Genomic DNA, 23,006 nt, shown 5'->3' on the forward strand with positions numbered 1-23,006 from the left:
CATGGGGGAGGCCAGGGGGTGGTTTTTGTTTAGTCACTCAGCCACGTCTGACTATTTGGGGACCCTATGGACTGTCCATGGAATTTCCAGGGCAAGAATACTGCAGTAGATTGCCCTTTCCTTCTCCAAAGGGATCTTCCCGACCCAGGGATTGAACCCGAGTCTCCTGCATTGGCAGGTAGATTCTTTACTGCTGAGCCACTGGGGAAGCCCTGGCCAGGTGGTTACCCTTGTCTAAAAATCGCCCCTTTCTGAACACCTGCAACCCTGCAAGGCTGCCCTGGAGACCTGGCCTGAACGGAGGATGTGAAGCCAGAAAGGGCAGAAACCCCTTTCCCTGTTGAACAGTGCCGGCTGGCATCAATTGCCAAAGGACCGACCATTTCCACACTTCTCCAGTTTCACAAGAATGCAGCCAGCATCGCCACTCCCCGAAGTGGTGGGGTTCTTCTCAGGAAGGGATGACTTAGCCACAGGCGGCTTGGGGCTGAGCCTGGGGCAGCCCCTCTGCCTTCACAGGCAGGAAATTCAAGCAGGGCCGTGGTGGGCAAGAGAAGCGCGCCTCCTTAGGCGAGAGGCTTTCTTCTCCTGCTGTTTTGTTCTGTGCCAGTTTGCTAAGTGCCTGTGGTTGTCAGGCGCTGCCCTGGGAGGGGAGAGAAAACAATAGTTCTCGTTCATGGAGAACACCCCCAGCAGGCCTTCCTGGGGCCAGGCCTGGCTTCAGAATCTCAGATCTCTGGATCTCTTGACACGAGGCGAACCCTTGTTTTCTCCCCCTTTGGGCCTGGGGGAGGCCCCAGGTGGAGTTACCGAGGCTGGACTTCCCTGGCTCTGAGTCACTGTTGTTCCCACATTTCTCAGACCCAGGCCTTGGACCCTGGTAGCCTGGAGGAGTGTTCAGCCTAATCTCCCCGTGCAGCACTTGAATTCCCGTTAGTTGTTATTCGGATGTTGCTTGCATGCCACTTGGGATAGGACACTCACTACCACCCAGGTCATCTTTTCCTTCCTCGGACGGGTTTGTTCCATGTGGTGCTTGAATCTCCCCCCTTAACTCCTCTACCCTGGTCCCTGGAGGTGTAGAAAATGGAAGCTGAGCTCCCATTTGGCAACAAGGATGGATTAGACCAGGGTGAGGGGACCTCCACGTGGACGGGGGAGTCACAAGGCTCAGGATAGCCTTTCACCCTTACAGGAGGAAGAAGGGATGATGCGCACACCTCGTGCCCCCTGTTCCCTCTGCTCCGTGGCCTGCTTCTCCCCCCCTCCACGGGGCAGTGGGAACAGGGTCTGGTGCCTACGTCCCCACCCCCAGGCCAGCTCGGCCCCTGCAGCTGTCCCAGGCCAGCTGTCTCAGCCCCAGCTGCCTTTGCTGGCTCCCTTGGCCCCGTGGGGCCTGAAGGCTGGCCGTTAGTCATTCCTGGTTTTCTGACCTCAGGGAGCCTGAGGGTTATCGTTCATAACTTTCCTGTAGGCCCCGGCCCTGGTGGAGTGGCTGAGCCAGACCCTAACTGCCACCCACACCCTCACCCCACCGCAGCGTGGCTTTGGGCGGGTCATCTCACCTCTCGGCCTCGGGGTCCCCTGTAATAGGACCTGACGTCGTCAGCACCTACATCGTGAGGTTGTGGCGAGGGTGAGCGGGGGTGATCGAGGGTCAGTGGCTTTGGGGTGTCCGTCAGCGTCTGTTCCCTCTCCTCCCCCAGCCCAGGCCCTGCCCAGCACTGACCAACCTGCCTTCTCTCCTGTCCCCAGGGAGCTCCAGGACTGACGGGATGGGGTCAGCTTGCATCAAAGTCACCAAGTACTTCCTCTTCCTCTTCAACTTGCTCTTCTTTGTAAGTATGACCCGCGCCCCCCACGGCCTCCGAAAGAGACTCTCTTCCTGGGGGCATCCCAGTGCAAGACCTTCCAGCCTGGGGCTGGTGGTGGGCTGGGGCCTCAGGCAGACCATTGGAAATGGAAGCAGGTGGGGGTGGAAGGAGATTCCCAGCGTTCCCAGCTGGCGCGGAGGCAGAACACTGGGCCCTTGCCCCAGCCTTTCCCTCCCCCGGAGCTCCGCTGAGGCCTCGGGGGCGACCCGGGCGGGAGGTGGGCGTGGGGAGAGCGGCATCTTCCTTGTCCGGTCCTGACTGCCCATCCTCCTCCGCCCGCCCTGAGGGATCTGCCTGTGGCAGGTCTGGGTCTCAGCTGCCGCCACTGTGCCCCCACCCACATGGTGAGGGGTGTTCCCCGCTGCCCTGAGCTCCCAGAGGGTGGGCAAGAGGAGGCGGGGCTCTGGGCCAGAGTGAGGACCCCGTCGCCCCTCCCCAGGCCCACCCTGCAGGCCTCACGGGCCGCGGGCCGCCCAGCTGTAGGCCCCGTGCACATCCGGAGCTGCTTTTCCCGGGGCCTTGGTTTTCATCTCTGGTCTGGCACAGGAGGACGCCTCCTGCCTCGGAGTTGCCAGGATGGAATGAGTGTGTGTGTGTGTGTGTGTGTGCACACGCTTGTGGGCGAGTGTATATGTGTGTGAGTGTAGTGAGATTACGTGTGAGTGTGTAGGGGATATGTGAGCGTGTGTCTGTTTGTGTGAGTGCATGTGGGTGTGTGAGTGAATGCCTGAGTGGTATGTGAGAGTGAGTGTGTGACGGGCGTCGGGGTGGGTGGAGAGCGGACTGGAGGGACCGCTAAAGGAGTGGTGCGGCAGGGCTGTGGCCTCTCACGCTATTGGTTCACCGATACTGTTAGAATTTTTTATAGGATGTTTATTATGACTCGATTTTATTTTAAAAAGGTATGTATACGTGAATATTTTTGAGAGGAACAGAAAATACCTCTGAATGTTCATATTGGGATTCCTGAGATTTTTGGTCTCATTCTTTTTGCTTCTCTGCATTTTTCAAATTTTCTACAATGAATTCCTGGTGGAAAAAATGTTTTTTTACATTACAAGCTACACAGGAGTATAGAAAGTTTGGAAAATAAAGCATCATTCTAAACTCCCTCTCATAACTTTAACCCAACACACAGATGTTTAGAGGTGTGTTGCTGGCACACACATGCACCCACATGCATGCACACACTTGCATGGGCATGGACGGCCCTGGTGCTGCCCACCCTGAAGCAGGTCCACCCTGGCTCCGGCCCACCTTCCCCGCCTCAAGGATGCTGTTGAGGCCGCAATGCCGCTCCGGCCCTCCACTGATGGCCGCAGGGCCCGGGCACCTGAGTTTCCCAGCTCGGTGGTCAGGGCCCTCCCAGCGGGGCCAGGCTTCTGGAAATTGGCTGCCCACACAGCCAGAACCACGCCTTCCCTGGCAGGCACTGTGCTCCCGGGCTGAGGCCCAGCTTTAAGGGCCAGCCAGCCAGGATGGGGGGTGGAGTGTGGGAGCCGATGGTTCTGTTCCTGGGGCTCTTGGAGCCGGAGCGGGGAGTCTGGGCTACAGCCTCGGAGGTGGCAGGGCCTGGGGACACAGGGACACAGACAGCCCCTCTCCCCCCACGCAGCGGGAGGGAGGGAGGCGGGGACTTCACGGAGGAAGGGAGAGGGGTTGAGGGTTTGGGGCCAGGGTGTCCCTTCCACTTCCAGGCTTCCCACAGAACCAGAGCCTGGACGAGCTTCCCTCGGGCCGCGCTCTGAGGGTTGGTCTCGCTTCATCTCCTCCCAGCTGCTCCAGGACACTGGCAGGAAGCAGGTGTTCCCTCCCCAGGTTCCGGGGCCCAGGAGGGCTCATCAGGATATGGAGGGGGGCTGTGGTGGGAGAGAGGGGGAGCTTTTTATCTCAGGAGGGTGAGAGAGAAAAGAGAGAATGAAAGGAGACAGTGTGTGTGTGTGTGTGTGTGTGTGTCCATTTATCCATCACTCGTCACTCATCCGCCAAGGGTATACTAGACCGCCCTGTGTATTCAGATTCCATCCTGGGTGCCACATTCACTTGGTGGAAGAGCTGTGGCTTCTGCACTCGCGGCGCTCGTGGTCCGAGGGGTGATGGGCTTCCATCAAATACTGGCTCAAGTGGACAATAATACTGCAGTTGCTGGAGATACTGGGAATGAAGGACGTGGTCCCTAAGAGAGCAGATAACAAGGCAACTGACCTTGTCGGGGCAGTCAGCGAGAGCGCCCTGCAGTTACATGTGCGGCTGGGGCGCGCGGTCCCCCAGCAGGACCGGAAGTCCAGCAGTGGGGGAGTGGGTCCCAGCGAGCCTCTCTCAGCCCTTCCAGGAAGGATCTGGGTCTGTGTTTCCTGCACAGCGGGAAGCGGTTACGTGATTGAACTTGTGGTTTGGCAAAATCGCTCTGGCTGCCGTATGTTCTCACGTATGCACACGGGTCCACGTGTATACCCTGGCCTACCCTCCCTTGTGACCCCGAACTCCCCAGAAAATTACCCCGTCATCAGCTTTTCTCAGAGCTAAAGAAACTTTGAGGCTGCGGGTGCCGTGGCCTTTCTGATGGTAGGATGCTGGCCTGGGAGGCACCTGGCTCCTGTCAGGAGGCTCTGGTGGGTCTGGGGAGGGGTGTTCATGTGGGGTGTGCCCCGTGGCCCCAGTCTGGGTTCATAGAGAAAGGGGGTGTGTCATGGTGCTCGGCCCCCTGACCTGGCCTCGCTCCCGGCTGTCCCGTGGCCTGGCGCGGATCCAGCCACACCTGGCGAGCAGTCAGGCCATAGTCCCCAGACCTGCAGAGGAGCCGAAAAGATAGTGCCAGGCACTTCGCTCCCTGGGCTCCTGGAGGCGAGCTGAGCCCAGCTGGGCAGTCTGGGATTTTACTCTATTGGGGGTAAAATATTTGCCCAGAGGGAATTTCCCGCCCTGTCTTGCATTCTCTGGAAGGGCAGTTCTTCCTGCAGCCCCGCCCCGTGAGTGCAGGTGAGCAGATGGGCTCCTTCGTGTGGGTGTGAGTGCAGGGCAGACCCCGGGCCAGCCATGCTGGGGTGCTTGGCTGGGGTGGGGAGGGGTTCGGGAGTCTTTGGAAACCTAGCCGCCAGGCCCTGTCAAGCCCACGTTCCTCCCAGCAAGCTGTGTGGTCTGAGATGCCCCCCACTTACGGGTGGACCCTCGCCCCACCCTTTCCCGCACTCAACCCCCAGGGTCCCAGGAGTTTTCCTGTCTTCAGGGGCTGGCTTTCTGGGCCGAGGCGCGTGAGAGACCCCCAGAATCCCTGGCCCTGGTTTGCCGCCACGTGACCAAGCTGTACATTCAGACCTGACGTTGAGCCCCTGGGGGGTGAATTGGGTGACCTCAGGCAAGGTCAGGACCCCAGTTTCCCCGTCTGTAAAATGAGGACAATAACAGGGCCCATCTGACAGGGAGAGAGGAGGCGACAAGTGAGTTGCTGGGGACAAATGTCGGGAGGTCATTGTTCTTTCCACTTCCTGGCCGCAGCTGCTGTTGTCCTTAAGGGGTGTTGTCTTTAAGGGTGAGGCGAGCAAGGTACTTGCTTTGGGGTCAGCAATAGCCCACCACATTGGGGCCCTGCGCCTTTTCAAAAGGCAAAAGCAGTTAACACCAAGCCTGTCTTTATTTAAAAGATTGATATTTTTTTCCTCATGAGGTTTTGTTTCTTAAAAATGATAGCTATAAACTCATTTTTCTTGGTTACTGAGTGGTTTTGGTGTCCCCTGAATTTTTCCCTGTGAGGCAAATGCCCATTCACCTTACCCAGGGCCACAGCTCTGGTTTTTAATAACTGTAGAGCAAGACTGACGAAGCCCCTGAGGCCAAGGGGCTCATTCCAGGCTGAGGGCTTTATCAGCAGCTGCTGGCCTAGCCCCTGAGATTATGGGATGATGACTAAGGCCGGAGCCCAGGGCTGGTGGTAAAGGGGCATGGTGACACGCTGGGACCCTGAAGGTGGGTTATCCCCAAGAAGGACCCAAGCCAGACCGCAGGGGAAGACCAGTCTTACAGGGTGATGCAGGCCTCCCCACCTCCATCCCCTTAAGGGAATCTGTGCTTTGGCCCTGACTGTGGGCCCTTGTCCACATTTAGCTGGCTAGATGGGAGGGTGGATCTTGGTGGGGGTTCCACCTGGGAAGATAGGCTCAGGTTGTGGGTCTGCCCACTGGTGCAGGGAAGGGAGGCAGGAAATCCCTGGGTCTGGACCTACACGGCCACCCCCCACCACACACCCCATCCCTTTCCTTTTCTAATCTTGTGTGTACACAGTCTGATTCATGAACTCAGTCTCCCGCTGAGTCCTTTGCTCCTGGTACAATAGGTGCCCAGGTCCACAGGCTGCATGCAACCCAGCCCACCACTCAGGGAGCTCACAGTCCAGGGAGAATGCGGCAGGGTTAAACCCAGTGGGTTCAGCGGGTTTAAGAAGGGTCCCGTGGTGGTTGCCCCGCAGCTGAGGCCCCTTAGTTGGCTGGGGGTCAGGAAGTCTTCCATGAAAAGTGGTCTTGGAGCCGAGAGATCTGAGGACAGGTTGAGCTTCAATGATCAAGTCTGCCGAGGGCTCCAAGTGCCCCGGAGCCTGGCTTATTTGGGAAGCCCCCAGCCCCCAAGCTGGGGAAGGGCCAGGAGATGAGTAGGAGGGTCCCCTGGCAGGAGGAGGCACCCTCGGTTTGACCGCACCCAGTGAGGAGGGACTCCCCACTCATGGCCTGCTCTCTGGATTGCTGGAGTTGGTTGCAGCTGGGGTTCGGGGCCTGAGGCCACCCTGACATCCTGGGCTGGGCAAAGATGGATGTGGCCCACCCCACCCAGGGACAGCTGGGAGGGGACCCCATTAACTGCCGCTTTCTTCTTCCAGGTCCTGGGTGCGGTGATCCTGGGCTTCGGGATATGGATCCTGGTCGACAAGAACAGTTTCATCTCCATCTTACGTAAGGACCCCTCTACCCCCCGCTGGCCCAGCTGCCTCTGAACGAGGGGCGGGGCAGCAGTCAGGGCTGCTCCCACAAATATTTGACCCTCACAGCCCGTCCCTCCCTTTTTCAGCTGCCCTCGGGGCCTGCCTTGCCCAGGTCCCGCTGCTGACCACTCTGCCCCCGGGCCTCTCTGCAGGGGTTTTCAGAAGGAATTTTCTCTCCCTCTCTAAACAAAGCTGCTGTTGTCTGGAGAACGCTGGGGGATGAGAGAGGCTTGTTCTCCATCCTGGCCCCTTCCCTCTGCCCTGAACTTGAGAAAGCCTCTTATCTCCTCCATGCCTCCACTTGCCTGCTCAGCAACACATGGGCAGTAGTGCCTCCCTTTCCCAGTTCAGAAGAAAAGCCAGGAGTGGTAGATCGTCAGGTATGCACGAAGCACCTACTATGTGCCTGGCCCCGGCCAGGTGGGCCAGGCAAGTGCAGTGATGAGGAGGCGCCAGGCCAGCATCTACGGTTTGTGGTCACAGTGTGCCAGGCATGGAGCCAAGCGTTTGGCATAGATAAACTGCCTTAACCTTACAGCAGCCTCGGGCAGTAGGAACTTCCTGCCTTTCAAATGAAGAAGTGAGGCTCAGAGAGGTAACATCCCCGGCTGAGGTTCACCCAGCCTTGGAGTGACGGGTGTGGGACTCGAACCCCCCAGAGCTTTAGTCCAGATGGTAGGGGAAGCCCCTTGTCTCCCTCTTGAAGCTGGAGGGGAAGAAGCCCAAGGTTCCCCTGCCAGGACAACAGGAGGCCTTCTCTGGTCTTCTCGCTGCCTCCTCCAGGAAGCCTGCCAGGCTTGCTGAGCTAGCCTCCGGTGGACGTCCTGAGGTGGGACGGAGGCAGAGAGCAGAGTCCAGCGATGCCACGCCCCTCGGCGAGCGGGTCCTTGGCTCACTTCCCCTCCCAGCAGCTGCCCGGGGCAGCAGGTTTGGACTCAGGCCCGTGACAGCTGCTTGATTTGAATGAAACGGAACCAGGCTAGGATGGGTGATGGAGGGGGCCCCGGGGGCTGAGCCTCCCCTCGGACGTGAAGGGAAGGGAAGTAAGGGTGATCCCCCCTCCACCATACCCACTGCTGTCTGGGGCTCAGTCCTGACTTCTGCTGAGGGTGGGGAGCATGGACTGCTCCCCATCGGGGGGCTAAGGATTGGGTTTCCTGCTGCAGCCGGGTACCCACACTCCCCACGCGCTCCCCGCAAGGAGGATGGAACACGTTCTCCCTGGCCCACTCGCTCGGCCCAGGCTCCCCGCTTCCTGGGCCGTGGTGCACACCCAGCGGGCACTGTGCCTCGGGGCAAAGTCTCAGCCCAGCCCGCCCACCGCGTTTCTGCCCTCTGCACCCCACCTGCCCGGTACTCCCGGGGTCCTCCCTGTTCAGGGCTGAGAATCTCAAACTAGCCAGGCTTTGGAGGCCCCCTGGATGCACCCGAGTGATTTTACAGATACCAAGGCCTGACCCCACCCCCAAGGGATCTGACTCCAGGTGTGTGGGTGGAGCCCCAGAGCACCCAGGCTTTTAAAAATCTTCCTGGGGGGTTCCCCGGGCAGCCAGCGTTCAGAAACACTAATTTGTTAGCCCAGTCACCATACCCTTGAGTAACTGAGGCTCAGAGAAAGGGCAGAAGAAGACTTGCTAAGAGTCTCGCAGCAAGTGAGAGTCAGAACCAGGAGCCGGGCCCCCTGTGTGCCAGGCCTGCATGACACAGCTCTCCCCTCCCCGCATCGAATCCTCACTGGGAGGCCCTGGGGCTGAGCGTTACTAGCCCCGTTTTACAACGGAGGAAATTGAGGGGAAAGGTAGTAACTTGTCCACGGGCACAGCTGAGGCGGGGGACGGGTGGGAACCAGGGGGCATGGCTCCTGAGCCCCCATGCCTGAGCCCCCGAACCCCGGGCCCTGTGGCACGCCCTTCCTTCAGGAGCAGAAGCCAGCACGGCGGGTCAGGACGCAGAGCCCCCAGCCCGATGCCAGGCTTCCAGGCCCGGCTCTGCTATCTACCGGCTGTGCGATCCTGGGCAAGTTACTCCACCCTCTGTACCTCCTCATCTGCAATATGAAGATAATAATAGACCGCGTCATAAAGTCCATCCTGAGAAATTAGGCAAGTTAATGTCTGAACGTGTTGAGAAGGGTTTCTAGTAAATCGTAAACCCTCCATAAATGATTGTTAAATCAGTTTAGGATACCATCTGATCCTTAGAACATCTTTAAGAAGCCGGAATTACTAGTTTTATTTCACAGAGGGAAAAAAGAAAAAAAAAAACAGAAACCAGAAGCCCAGAAAATGGCCTGCCCACACCCCACAGGGCTCAGAGCCTATTAGCAGCAAAGTTGGGGTTAAGTAGCAACTGACCTTGCGTGGTCCTTGGTCACTTTGGGAGGTTTGGGCTACTTCCTGTCCACTTCACTGGTACCTCTGAGACCCAAGACCAAGAGGATGCAGGTCTTGGAGCACAGGACCTGGGCTGTCCACGTGCCCCCTGCCTAAGTCAGGTTGCTCAGATCAGGACCAGCCTGAGGCCCTGGAGGAGGACAAGGACTGGCCCTGGCAAAACGCTCTGGGAAACAGAGACCCCGCGCCCCGGCTGGCCTCCCCGGAGAAGGCCCCGAGTGCTGGCGGCAGTGGCAGGCTCTCAGCCCCCAGCCCTGCCCCTGGGGCCCATCTGCAGCCTCCCAGCTGCTCCGGGCTCTGACAGGCAGATCAGGGTGTGGAGCCACCTTCCCTGGGTCGTGGCAGAATTTCAGCAGCATGGTTTGGATAAAGGGCCTTCTTCGGGGCTGGCACACCGTGGATTCCGTGGATGTTGGGGGAGGAGGACTCACTGGGAGGGCTTGCTGAAACCCAAACCCAGGAAGTTTAAGAAAAAGCAAAATTTGACCGCCTTCCCCTGCTCTTGCTGGTGGCTGAGAGCCCGGGCGGTGAGGGCCTGGAGTAAGAGGGAAGTCTCCTCACTCACCCCCCGGCGCCTCTGATCAGCTTCTCCGGGTCTCCTTAAGGAGCTGGGCTGGGTGTTCGCCCTGTCCTGATGCCTGTGTGAGGTGGGCTGGCCAGGGCATTTCCTCAGCTCCAGAACCTTCTGTCTGTGCCCAGGAAGTGGAGCTGGATCACCCCCTCCTACCCACCCACGCGCCAGCTTTGTGGTCATTCCTTAAGGGCCCACACGCCCCCTCTGTGGCCGAGGTGGGGATCCCAGCCCCTCTGAGGGACCCCCCTGCCCCAGGAGTCATGGTCGGTCAGCCCGCTGGCAGCTCTGGCCGTGCCCAAGTCATCGGGAAAGCACAACCAACAGGCAGATTCCTGGTTGTCTCCGGCAAAGTCCGCCTGGCTGCGGTGGACCCAGGAACCTCTGGAAGCACCCCCACCCTGAGGGTGCTTCACCAGCTTCCCTGCAGCGCCTGGGGCTGTCAGAGGAGAGTGCCCGCAGCCGCCTGCCCAGGGGAGGCGCGCCCCCCACTCCTGGCACGTCATAGCCTCGGGGTTTGGAAAGGACTCCCCACACCCCACACCTAGGGGCTGGAGGAGGACGTGAGCTCTTCCCTGCGTGATCTGCTGGGATTCTTGGGGAATGCTGGTCGAGATTTCTGACCCCCATCCTCCTGGGGGGGCTCCATCATTGCCATTAGGCACTGCCCCCACCCCCGCCACCCGCATATCCCTGTCAGACTCCTCTCTCTCTTACCTTCTTTTCCGTCTTCCCATGCACCACGCTTCCTCCCGCATCAGGCGCCTGCCCTGCTCACTCGACCTTAGCCAGCCTCAGTGTCTTCATGGCCTTTCACACCCCCCACCCCACCACACGTCCCCTTTGTGGGGTGGGGACCTCAGCAGGTTGACTGACCGCTGCATACGGAGCAGTTGGCATAGCGCCTGGCATGCAGTGATTCCTGGCAAATCTCTGTGGGCTGAACAAATGAAGGAGGGACATACCTGCGTCAGTACGCACGCCCCGCGCAGAAGTGGAAAGAGCCTGGCGCTGGGGGTCTGTTGTTCAGTCGCTAAGTCGTGTCCTACTCTTTGCGACCCCATGGACTGCAGCACACCAGGCTTCCCTCTCCTTCACTGTCTCCTGGAGGTTGCTCAAACTCATGTCGATTGGGTCAGTGATGCCATCTGACCATCTCATCCTCTGTCACCCCCTTCTCCTCTCACCTTCAGTCTTTCCCAGCATCAGAGTCTTTTCCAGTGAGTCTGTTCTTCACATCAGGTGGCCGAAGTATTGGGTCTGCCTGTTTGCAAATCCCAGCTCTGGCCCTTACTGATGTGCCTTTCTGAGCCTCAGTGTCCTCATCTGTGAGATGGGCACGCTGGTGCCTGCCAGGCAGAGTTCTGGCAGACATGTGAAGCCCCGAGGCATAGCGAGTGGACAAGAGGGGCCGCGTTTGTTGTTTGTGGACACGGAGGAAGGTGATCAGTGCCCGTAGCCCCAGCGGAACCTGCCAGTCTGTTTTGTTAATTCAGCAGTGACTCCTACAACACTTTGCTGTGCTGGACGCTGTCCGGGGGCGGGGTTTCAGCAGGGACCGGTCCCTGCCCTGGTGCAGCTTACAGGCTCCTCGGAGTCGCAGACCATGAGCAAGGGAAGCCAGTAAAACTGGAGTCTTTTCAGTCCCCTAAGTGCTAAGGACAAAAAGTAAAGCAGGGATGGGGGCGGGGCGTGCATCTAGGGGAGGCCACCTCCAAAGCAGGGGAGGGAGCAGGTGCCTGGCTGGATGGCTGACCCCAGTGTTCCGACCCCACGGCAGGGGTGTGGCTGCAGCCCTGCCCCAATCTTGTACTCAGCAAGGCCGAGACAGGCAGGCTGAATCCAGTGTCCTTCTCCCCTGGCAGAGACCTCCTCCACCTCGTTCAAGGTGGCGGCCTACGTCTTCATCAGCGTGGGGGCCCTCACCATGGTCATGGGCTTCCTGGGCTGCCTGGGTGCCGTCAACGAGGTCCGCTGCCTGCTGGGGATGGTGAGTACGGTCCCCCCAGCACTGCCCACCCAGCGCCCCCACCTTATCCTGCCTGGGGGGCCCTGGCCCAGTCTGGGTGGGGGCATCGAGGTGAGGGGGGCGTGGTGGGGACCCTGCTGCTGACTATGTGTCTGCTCTGTGTCCCCAGTACTTTGCCTTCCTCCTGCTGATCCTCATCGCCCAGGTGACTGCAGGGGTCTTCTTCTACTTCAACATGGGCGAGGTGAGCACCCCCCGACCCCGGCCTCACCCCTGACCTGGGCTGGACTAGCCATGTGGGTAGGGTTGGGGGTGGGGGTGGCCTGGGGGTGGGGGACAGACAAGCGGCCTTGTGGTTGTCATGGAGAAACCCAAAGGTGGGGAATTCCTGGTATGGTGTTTAGGACTCCATACTTTCATGGCCAAGGGTGTGGGTTCAGTCCCTGGTCGGGGAACTAGGATCCCCCAAGCCATGTGTCACAGTCAAAAGAAAGAAAAAAGGAAACTCGCAGGTGCCAGGTCAGCCTCCCGGGCCTCCGGTTCCCTGTGGTCACATGGCAGAAGGCTAGGGGAGTGGAGACAATACAGGTGGATGGAGTCGCTGCTGGGCCCAGTATTGACTGGACCCCACCACTTCCTAGCTGTGTGGTCACTGACAAGCTGCTTGCCTCTCTGTTCCTGTTTCACCTTCTGTAAACGGGCATCATTAATAATTTAACTCTCAGGGTTGCTGCAGTGATTCAGTGAGATTATCTTAGCAAAACACATAGCGCAATTCTCAGCATCTCGTCCGCAGATGAGGCCCAGGGAGGAGACGGTCCATGAAAACGTTATTCCCATGTCAGAGGGAAGACCCTCAGTGTTAAGAAATAGAAAATCAGACATACTGGGGCTTAAACTCTAAGGACATATGTTGTTGATTTAACCAGAAGTCAGGTTTGGAAGCTCAAGAGGCCCTGGTTCTGGCTGTCTGTTCAGCATCCTCATCATGACATCTTTCCTCCATCAAGCCACTTACCTCATGGTCACAAGATGGCTGCCACAGCACCAGGCCCAACATCTGCTGCTGTGGCCAGAAGAAAGGGAGTGGGGCAGTGCCAGCCACGGCCATCTGTTTTATCTGAAAAGCAAGCCCCTTACCAAGCAAGCAGGTCTGGGGCGGTGCCAGCCACGGCCATCCCTTTTACCCGAAAAGCAAGCCCCCGACCAGTCTCCTCCAGACTGAGTTTTAAAGGCACTCCTAGCTTCAAGGGAGGCTGAGAAAGTGAGTATCCAGCTTTCAGACTCTAAAGACAGAGACGCAAGAGAGAAGTAGGCTGCCTATTGGCCGCTGGGTGTGCCAGTGGATTGTGACCGTCACAGTTAGCATTATGGGGCACCTACCCTGTGCACTTGGTAATTTCTAGAAGCTTTATGCACATTATCTCATCTCGTCCTCCCAGCAGCTCTTGTACGTCTTATGTTGATGGGCCGGGAAGCAGATGCTTAGAGATGATTAACAACGACAGCATCAGTGATAGTAACGATAGCCCCTTATCCCTGATCCCTACTGAGCACACACCAGGTTCTGGGCTCAGTGCCAGCCACCCTCCATGCCTTCTTTTCCTGGGCCTCACCTCCTCACGCTCCAGGTGAGGGCCCAGGCTCCACGAGGCCAGTCGGAGTTCACCCTGGGCCCGGCTGAGGCTGGATCCTGCCTTTCCTCCAGGACTACAATTCTCATCTACCCACAGTGCTGGCAGAGCCAGTGGCCATGTGGACTCCTACATTTTACCACTTGAAGGTCACGTTGCCACAGATCTTTCTTGGAACGAAGTTGAGAAAACATTACAGCAACATCATCAAGTAATACTTCATAGAATTTAGAACAAGCCTGGTACTAAACACTGTATATACTGCATTTATTTGTTCCTCAGAGCAAGCCTCTGAGGTCACGGGTATGAGCACCCTCATTTTCAGATGTAGAACCCAAGGCACAGAGAGGTTAGGTCACTGGGCCAAAGGTCACACAGCTAGTAAGTGCAGGGCCAGGGTTTGAACCCAGGCAACCTGGCTTCCTGGTTCATGCTGGTGAAATTTTCATTATAGTGCTTCCTACCTGAATCAGCTTTGCTTATTTATAATCTACCCAGTCTGTTTCCTAGGAGCACTGGAGCTAGCTTCTAACGTAGGCATAGAGCAGCTAAAATCAATATGAGAAAGGTCAGAAGACACACCAAGAGAAAAGAAAAATGTTATTCCTGAGCTGGGGGACAAGATACTCATGGGAGCTTAGAGCTAACTTGAACACTGAGCTTCCTGGCAGCCAAGGTGAAAGGGAAAATAGCAGCTTAATAAATGAAAGGAAGTTAGCTTGGTTACCAGACAGAAAGCCGATGTTGAGGGAAGGGAAGCTATTCTCCCAGTGCAAGGGTTGCAGGATTGGGTCTTCATTTCCACCCGTGAGGCACTTGGGGCTTCTCTGGGCCCCAGTCAGTGGCACATTACCAAGAGAGTGGATGAGAACTGGTCCCCAGTGAGCAGCTCCTGTGACTCAGAAGCTAGTCAAACGGTGCTGGGCAGTCCACCTCTTCACCCCCGTGTTGTCCCATCTCACAGTAATAAAGACAGTGTCCATCTCTGAGCACCAATCACGTCCCAGGGGCTGCGCTAGTCGCTTGACACTCATTTTAGTTTTACTGGCATTTTCAAGTTTAAGAAACTGGGGCCCAGGAAGGCAGTGACTTTTGGCCCTGGTCACATGCAGTTCAAATGCGACAGGGTGGAGATTCCCATCCACTCCAACCCGAGGCCTGTGCCTCCCTCTACTTCCACGCTGCCTCCCCTCTGGCTGGCATAATCTGCTTGGCTGCCAACCAGGAGCCGTGCCCCAGAGGTGACGCCCAGCCCCAGAGCAGGGCTGGTTTGGAGAATCAGCTCTCCTGACTCTAGTCCAGGCTGTGTGTGTCATGGTACCCCACTGTCCCCTTCTCTACCTTCCTCCGAGCCCCCAGACTCCACACTTCACGCTCCCCAGCCCCCAGCCCCAGCCCTCCTCCCCTTGGCCCACCTTCTTCTCTGGAAAGCAGAGGGAAATTTCCTGACTTCGCTGGGGAAGTTCTGGCGCCACCCGATCGGCCGAGTTGGAATGAATGATTTATTTTTTCTTTCCTAACACATTGTAAATCCCGGTGGGAGACTAAACATGCCCTTGGTGGTGTTTATTCCTGCAGACGAGGCCCAGCTGGGGAGGTGGGACTTGGGTGAGCCTGAAGGAAAACGGCTTTTTTGGAAGGCGACAGGCCCGTCTTCCCCCTCTCTCCAGGCCTGCTGGGCAGGTGGGAGGGACTGAGCCCCTGGGGTCTCCCTGAAGTGGTCTCCAGTGTCCTTCCTCCCAGCAGCTACTGTTCCCAGGGCGGCGGCAGGGGAGGCTGGGCACCTCGGGCAGAGCACCGGCCTTCCAAGCTCTGGGGTCTGCGTCTATCAATGGAGAATAGAGCTGGTTGGCTTCCCCCCAGCCTCAGGGTTGCTGGGAGCCCAGACTTCAAGGCCTGTAGCAAACACAGTGTTGGCCCAGGCCCTGGACCCCAGAATCAAGCTGCCCGTGTCGGAGCGCCGCTCTGTGGCCCTCGGCAAGTTACTCAGCCTCTCTGTGCCTCAGTTTCCTCCTTTGTCAAAAGGCAGCAATCCTACAGGCCCACTCTCCCTCAGCCATAATTCCAAAGTCCAAAAAACACTTCGGAAACCAATGTACCACTCGCAACTCATTTGGTGGCAAAATCGAACCTGGATAGAAATGAGCTTGTTGATGGCCTTGGCTTACCCCCTTTAGCTGTCCCCTGGGAAGTACAGAATGGGAGAGATTGTGGGGGTGACACGCAGCCCTCTGGCCCTGCCTAAAATCCGACCGTTTCTTGGGGCCGGAGCGCACTGGCCCCAAAGGCCACCTTACAAGTGGGGCACCAAGGATAGAGAGCGTTGACAGATGGGAAGGGCCTAGTGTCTGCCTGGCCCAGAGCAGATGTGTGCTGGCGTCATTGCAAGAGTTTCTTATTATTGTCACCATTGCTGACTTCACTAATGCCTCGTAAGGGCTCAGTAAATGGGCAGTTGTTCCTATTGTCACCAGTACTAATGTTCACATTAGCAAGGGCTGTGGGAACCAAAATTTAGGTATGGAGTAAAGATTCCCCTGGCTGTTTCCTTGTCTGATCATTACCCAGCCCCCATTTAGTGGGAAAAGCTCAGGTCTGGGTTCTGCCGCTGCCTGCTGTGTGGCCTTGGACATGTTACTCAGCCTCTCTGAGCCCCTGGTGACCTCTTGGGCCATTCCCAGCTCTGTCACCCTGGGATCCTGGCTTGTTCTTTCTGGGTGGTGGAGGGTGGGCAGGAGTCAGTGCAGAAGGAGGGTGAACTAGTAACCAGTTCCCAGAAGGTGCTGGGTGCTGGGCTGGGTGCACGCACACAGGTCGTCCCACTGACCTGCTCGTGGGAGGCCGCTGAGGCTCTGAGAGTTTGTATCGGGGGGCTTCCCTGGGTGGCTCTGTTGGTAAAGAATCTGCCTGCAGTGCAGGTGGCCCGGGTTCAGTCTCTAGGTCGGGAAGGTCCTCTGGGGAAGGGAATGGCAACCCACCCCGGTATTCCTGCCTGGAGAATTCCACGGACAGAGAAGGCTGGCAGGCAACGGTCCATATGGTCGCAAAGAGTCAGACAGGACTGAGCGACTAATACTTTCACTTTCAGCTTGAGCAGAGGCCTGAGGGCTGAGAGCGCGAAGGGAGGGGCTCGCGTGGTCTGGGTGGTCGCTGGGGCAGAGGCAGGGGGTGGTGGTGGTGATGGGCTCAGCTGGACTGCTGTCTGCTCTGCAGAGAGGGTGGCCGGCCAGGAAAACCATTATTCCCTTCCTCCTCCTTCCCTCTCCCATGCAAGAGGCCCACAGTAGCCAACCCGCCAGTGCCCATAGGAGCGAACACACAGGTGATTAAACGAGTTCCTTGAGGGCAGCATGTTCGGAGACAGCCCTCCCTGCCGTGGAAACCTCCTGAGTGACTAGCTTGGGTTTCCACTGCCTGGCTGGAGCCAGGCCGGGGGTGGTGGTGGAGGTGGGTGGTGGGGACCTTTCTCTTCCCTTTCGGGGAAGGGGAAGAAGGCACCCAGACTGTCCTTCTGGAAAGGGATTCTGGAGACCAGTGGGCAGAGACTGTCGAGCACCCGCGTGTCTGGCTCCAGCAGCTGACTCGGGCCCCGCCCTCAGGGAGCCTATCGTAGGGGCAGGACAGACTTACATGGTGTGGCCCCCTGCTGAATTCTTCGGCAACTGGTTATGTAGATTGCATCCAGACTTTCAGCAAAGACCTAGGTGGTCACTAAGAGTGAAAATGCTACCCCTTCCACATCTTCCAGGGCAAAGGGTCCTCATTTCTCACCAGGTTCCCAGGATGAAGCCTCAAAGCGCTTGGCAACCCCTTTTGTGGGTACAGGGGGAGGGGGCAAGAAGGTGTGGGTCCCTTTCATCGCACAGGGACCCCTCACTGTGAGAGGCAATTTGGCACATAAGAGCTTGGAGAGAGGGCTGATCACCATCCCAAAGAGCCTGCAAAGAGCCTAGAGATTTACCCCGGGGAGGAGGGGGTCTCAAACACCTGAATGTCCTGGGAGAGAACGATTCAATTTGTTCTGTGTGGTCCCAGCTGGGACTTGGGAGGGAGAGGGAGGATGGAAACCCATGGCTAGAAGTCATTTGGGCTCAACTTAGAATGAACTGACTGAACCAAGAGCCTCCCCCCAATGTGTTATTTTGTGTGGTACTGAGTTCCCCATCACAGGGAGCATTTAAGCAGAGCCTGGAAAAGTACAGAAAAGGATTCTTACTTTTGGATGATATGCTGGACTCAAAGATGTCTTCTGATTGTGCCTCTCTCAGAAAAGTCACACAACAAAGTGACATAAGAGCATAGCATGGGGTGGGGGGGTGGGGAGGAGAGTTATCCCAGAGGATGGCAGGGTTGGAGATGGTGGGTGGCTTGCTGTGATAGGATCTCAGGGTTCTGGAGATGCACGTAGCAGGTGATGGTTATATATCCACAACTCGCCAGCTGTCTGATCTTGTGAAGTTGTTCTCACTGTCTGAGCCTTGGTTTTCTCTTTGGGGAAGTGGGGAGGATGGTGTTGGACAAGACCAGGGCTGGCTTCCTAGGTGTGTTCACTGAGCAGTCACACAGCATCCCACACTTAGAAGGTTTCTGTGCTTGGGCTGATGTCTTGAAATTCCTAATCATTTTGAAGTAAGGAGCCCTGCATTTTCACTTCACACTAGGCTGTAAGTTATGCAGCCATTCCTGGGCAAGCCTCTTTATCACCCGTAACAGTAACCCAACTGAAACTGGCCTGCCCTGGCTGCAGGCTCAGCTGGATCCAGGCTTCTAAAGGCTGCCCCCGGCACTGTCTGTCTTCATCTTCAGCCCTGCTCACCTCCGTTGGCATCCTCCTCAGGTCAGCTGTCCCCAGGGGGCTTGGGGTGGCCACTCAGGCCCTCATCCCACCAAATTAGCAGAAAGCGAGGGCCCTCGGGCATGACCTTGGGTCACTTGCCCATCCCTGAACCACTTGTTGTGCCAGGGTGTAGAAGGCGCTAAGTGGCAGCCTGGGTTTTTGCTTGCCTCTGGCAGCGAGGGGGCAGGACTCCTCAGCCGCATGGTGGGTTTGAGGGGTGCTTACTGCCAAGGAAGGGAGTTGCTGTTTCAAGAAGGGAGAGTGGACATGGGGCAGGCAGAAACCACAGAGAGGCCCCTGCAGGGATGAAGTGAGATGGCGAGTTGCTTCTCCCTGCTCCTCCCCGTCTTAGGAACAGCCTGGTTGCCAGGGTAACTTCCCCAGGCTCCCGACACTGCCTCCTGGGCATTGGGGTCCCAAGGCCTCAACTCCAAGCTGAATCAGCCCCTGCCACCGTGGCCGCCCGTGGAGCAGTTGGGTCTCTCAGCCCCATTCTGGGCTGGAGGATGGATGTGGTGTTTCCATGGAAACTACCCAGCCTCAGTGGAAACCACCCAGCTTCCATTGCCTTCTCATTTCTGGGGGCTGAAACAGGGAAGTCTGGGCTGTTGTGGCAACCATGCTGGGTATAAATAGAGCCCAGGTCGGTGGGGGAGGGCCAGTAGGAGGATGTGGGGGGGAGACAGCTCTCTCTGCAAGTGCCCCTGGGGACCCCCTTCTTTCCACACCTCAGGGGTCATCTGCTCACTGGGGAGCAGAGGTGGAGCGCAGAGGGTAGGGGCAAAGAGACTCAGATTCTGCAGGCAGACAGCCCTCGCTGCATGACGTGGGCCAGGCACCAAGCCGCTCTGGTAGAAAACTGCTCGTTGCAGTGACCTCAAGGGGTTTCATTCTAAACAAGAGAACTGAGATAGCTTAAACTGACACCTAGGCAGCTTTTAATTATTCGTTAAGAGAATTTTAAAGTGAGTGGTCCTTGTCAGCACCGGAGAAAAGACTATGTTCACGTCTGTGATTTAACCTAATGTCTAACTTTACATTTTACATTCTCCATGTGGTTCTGTTATAATACACTGTGCGTTGCGTTACACAGCCATATGGTCTGCAGATTTTTGTAGACTTCCATAGATTTTGACCAAATTAAACATATTAAAGATTAAGTGCTAAAAAAAAAAGAAAAAGAAACTGCTCTGACCTATTGCAAGCAATGGCCATGTGGTTTAAATGCTGATAAAGCTCAGTGGGTAAAAACTTGGGTTCTGGAATCAGTCAGACCTGGGTCCAAACCCCAACTCTTCACATGTTGGCTGTGAGACCTTAAGCAAGTTAATTAACCTCTCTGGGCCTTGTTTTCTGCCTCTCCATAATACCTAGGCCATCGATCTGCCTGGAGGGATAGTCAAATAAGGCATTAAAAGTCCTTAGCACGGTACTGGTAATAACAAGCTTGATCAAAGTTGGCCTCTACTGTTGTGATTAGTTACTGACAGGCTAGCTTTGCAAGTTGTAGATCTCTGCCAATAAAACCAGAGAGATATTTGACTAAGAAGTTTATGGTAAGAGAGGGACAGAGAACGATCCTGGGGTGGGCCGGGGGGTGGGGCTGCCTGGGAGGGGGCTGGTTTCCCAGGGCGGGTGAACGGAGGGGGCCGGACCTGCAGGGCAGTCTGGAGGATGTGGGTTCTTTGAGCGCTGCATTCGTGGGGAGCTGGAGGAAGCCCCTGCTCACGGAGTTCTGAGCTGGCTCGCTCTGAAAGCCCCCATCTGGAGGTCCCTGTCCCATCTCCCCGATTCCACTTTCTCAGGAACTGAGGGGCAGGCATGGGGCCATCCCCTTGGTGTTCCTGCTCCTCTCAGGCCCCTTGCCCCGAGGTTCTGTGAGGACAAGAGGTGACCGTGAGCAGCCTGTTCCAGTCGGGGCGCCCCGGGGAGGCCCCTGAGCAAGGTCCGCAGGTGGGGCCGGTTTGGGTCTCACCTGCCGCTGCACAGTGGATTGGTTTCTGAAAAGCTGCCATAGTGAGATCCTCTGCTCAAACCCCAGGAAGAGGCCTTGGGGGCCGAAGCCTTTTGATCCCTGCACCTCACACCCACCTTCTTTATAAACGAGTGTTTCCTCTGCCGGGTTAGCAAAAAGCAGGTGCTTCCCTCTACCCCCACAGGGACCCTACATTCTGAGCCAGCCTAGGCAGATGTGAACTTTGGGGGGGCCCTGGAGCTGGGCAGGTGGCGGGGTTCCTCTTGCCTTCATCCTTCATGCTCGCCTCACACTTCCCCTGGCCAGGCTGACTCAGGCTCAGTCCCTGCCCCCCCCACGGAGCTGATGTTCTAGTTGGGGAGAGAGACCATAGATTCTGGAAGCAGAAGAGTATGCTATGACGAGGCTACAAGGAAAAACCTGCAGCGGGCCTCCCCTCGTAGGATACGGGGTCCTGGCAGGGGATAGGGAAGGGCTGAGATTTTCCTGGGTGGTTCAGGAAGGCTGTTCTGAGGAGCAGCCATTTGAGGAGAGCTCTAAAGAGAGTGGGAGAATGAGCCACGTTCATATTTGGGGGAAGAAGATTTTAGGCAGAGGGGACAGCAAGTGCAAAGGCCCCAGGCAGGAGCGCGCCTTGCCCAAAGACCTGCGTAACTGAAAAGGAAGGCGGAAGAACAGGGATAACGAGGTCTGGAAGCAACAGGGCCAATCTGGTAAAGCAATTATCCTTCAATTAAAAAAGTTAATTAATTAAAAACAAACAAAAAGAGCAGGGCCAAAAAGTATAGGGCCTGTGGGCTGTTGAGAAGACGGCAGCATTTCTCCCGAGCTTGGTGAGACGCCCGCCGCTGGACAGTTTGCAGCAATGACGTGGACAGAGTCTCGTCTACAGGCTCATGTGCTGTTGAGTGCTGAGGAGATGGTCAGGCGGGGGTGGCTGACCCTGACTGCACTGGGGTCGGGGGTGCTGGCGCCCAGGGAGGACCAGGAAAGTGGCTGGAATGGGTGACAACATGCTTTGAGCGATGAGCGTAGCCCCAGCGTTTAGGGGCATGGCGGAGAGGCAGCTTGAGCACGTGTGACCGGGGATGGGGTCGCGCGTTTCGAGCATGCTGACCGCGGTCCATGCTCTCTCCTCTGCAGCTGAAGCAGGAGATGGGCGGCATTGTGATCAAGCTCATTCACAACTACACGGACGGCTCCGGGGACAACCTGCAGGAGGCCTGGGACTACGTTCAGGCTCAGGTGAGGGGCGCGGGCAGGCCTCCGGGTGCCCGTGGGCCTGGGGTGCCTGACGGACAGAAGCTGGCGGCTTGAGTGTGAGCGTGTGTCTGCTGGGATCAGGGGCTCCTGAGCAGCCCCTCTTCCTGCCCGACCTCGAGTCACCCCCACCGCTCTGGGCCCAGGGGCCCCGGGCCCGGAGGCTGATCTGGGATTCACAGCACTCTCCCCACCCTCGGTCAGAGAGGTGGGGCAGTCCTCCAACTGCTCCGCTCAAGCCAGGCTGGGCGCTCCCCCTGGAGGTTACGAAACCACGTGTCCAAGCTGCGAGGCTGCACAGGGTGAGATCCGCCTCTGCTGAGCTGGCATGGGAACCTTCCGGGGCTCAAGGAATGTCCTATTCAAATTTTGATCCAGGTGGCAGTTATGTCAACATGGGTAGAAAAGTTCATCAAGATGCATTTCAGTATGAAGTGAACTTGCTCAGTCGTGTCCAACTCTTTGCGACCCCATGGACTGTAGCCCACAAGGCTCCTCTGTCCATGGGATTCTCCAGGCAAGAACACTGGAGTGGGTGGTCATTCCCTTCTCCAGGGGATCTTCCCGACCCAGGGATCAAACCAGGTCTCCCGAATTGCAGGCAGACACTACTGTCTGAGCCACCAGGGAAGTCCAATACACTTTGGAGTATTTCACCTCAGTTAAAGTGGAAGAGAAAGACAGGCTGACTGACTGACTGGGTTCCCAGCCTGCCATGATGTCCATGTTCCTGCCTTGATGTCGAACCAGCCACCACACACTGCAAACACCCTCGGTGATAAAGCCCCAGACGCCCACCTTGGGTGATCCCGGATGTTGTCGTGCTCGGCTGGGACCTGCGCTCCCCGGGCGGTAGCCTCCCCCTCTGTCACAAGAGGCCCTGCTGGCCCTGCCCGACCGCTGCCTTCGGGGAGTCCTGTGGCGTGAGGGGCAGGGAAGACACAGCACAGGAAAGCCCGACACCAGGAGACCCCGGAGACTAGGGGTGGGGCTCTGCCCTGGCCTCCTGGGCACGCCTGTTCTCCGAGCAGTGAAGAGGGGAGGGAGACACTTCCTGGCCTACACGTGTCACCAAGTTTTGGAGACACGGGGGTCCTGTGTCAACTGAGAGGCTCCAGGCGCACGGGAAGACATTGTCATCCCACCTTTGGTTTGATCCACAATTGCCAAGAGGCTTTGCTGAGATCAGAGGGAGCGAGGGGCCCCAGGATAAACAAGTGTCAGGGGAGGAGGTGGGCTGACTGGGGGAATTCCTGCGGCAGACAGGACCTCCAGGTGACTTGATGTCTATCAGAGGCTGCTTGGGATGGCGGTAAGAAAACAGAAGGCGAGTCGGGCTCCCAGGGGCTGAAATACAAAACTCACCTACTTCCTGGCCAGGCCTTCCCTGACTCAGTCTCCTCATCTCTAAAATGGGATCCATGCTCACCTGCGATGAGTTTATAAAGGCCGAGGCACTTATCACGTGGCCTGTGAGTGGTGATGTTTAGTTAGGACGCGCAGGCACTGAGACACAGTGGGTGT

The 23,006-nt window shown here is 57.3% G+C and overlaps 1 protein-coding gene across 4 annotated transcripts in view; it reads left to right on the top strand.

The window, feature by feature from the left end:
• The window catches only part of CD82 (CD82 molecule), a 56,187-nt gene that overhangs the window by 30,163 nt on the left and 3,018 nt on the right, over positions 1 to 23,006 (top strand). For all 4 annotated transcript variants that reach the window (XM_043481920.1, XM_043481919.1, XM_043481918.1 and 1 more), the window contains exons 2-6: positions 1,756 to 1,838; positions 6,742 to 6,814; positions 11,673 to 11,797; positions 11,946 to 12,020; positions 21,366 to 21,467. In XM_043481920.1, coding sequence (XP_043337855.1) covers positions 1,776 to 1,838; positions 6,742 to 6,814; positions 11,673 to 11,797; positions 11,946 to 12,020; positions 21,366 to 21,467 — 438 coding nt within the window. In that variant the 5' untranslated portion in view covers positions 1,756 to 1,775. The remainder of the gene's footprint in view (positions 1 to 1,755; positions 1,839 to 6,741; positions 6,815 to 11,672; positions 11,798 to 11,945; positions 12,021 to 21,365; positions 21,468 to 23,006) is intronic.

The sequence above is a fragment of the Cervus canadensis genome, chromosome 11 (assembly GCF_019320065.1).
Source record: "Cervus canadensis isolate Bull #8, Minnesota chromosome 11, ASM1932006v1, whole genome shotgun sequence".
Lineage (NCBI taxonomy): Eukaryota > Metazoa > Chordata > Mammalia > Artiodactyla > Cervidae > Cervus > Cervus canadensis.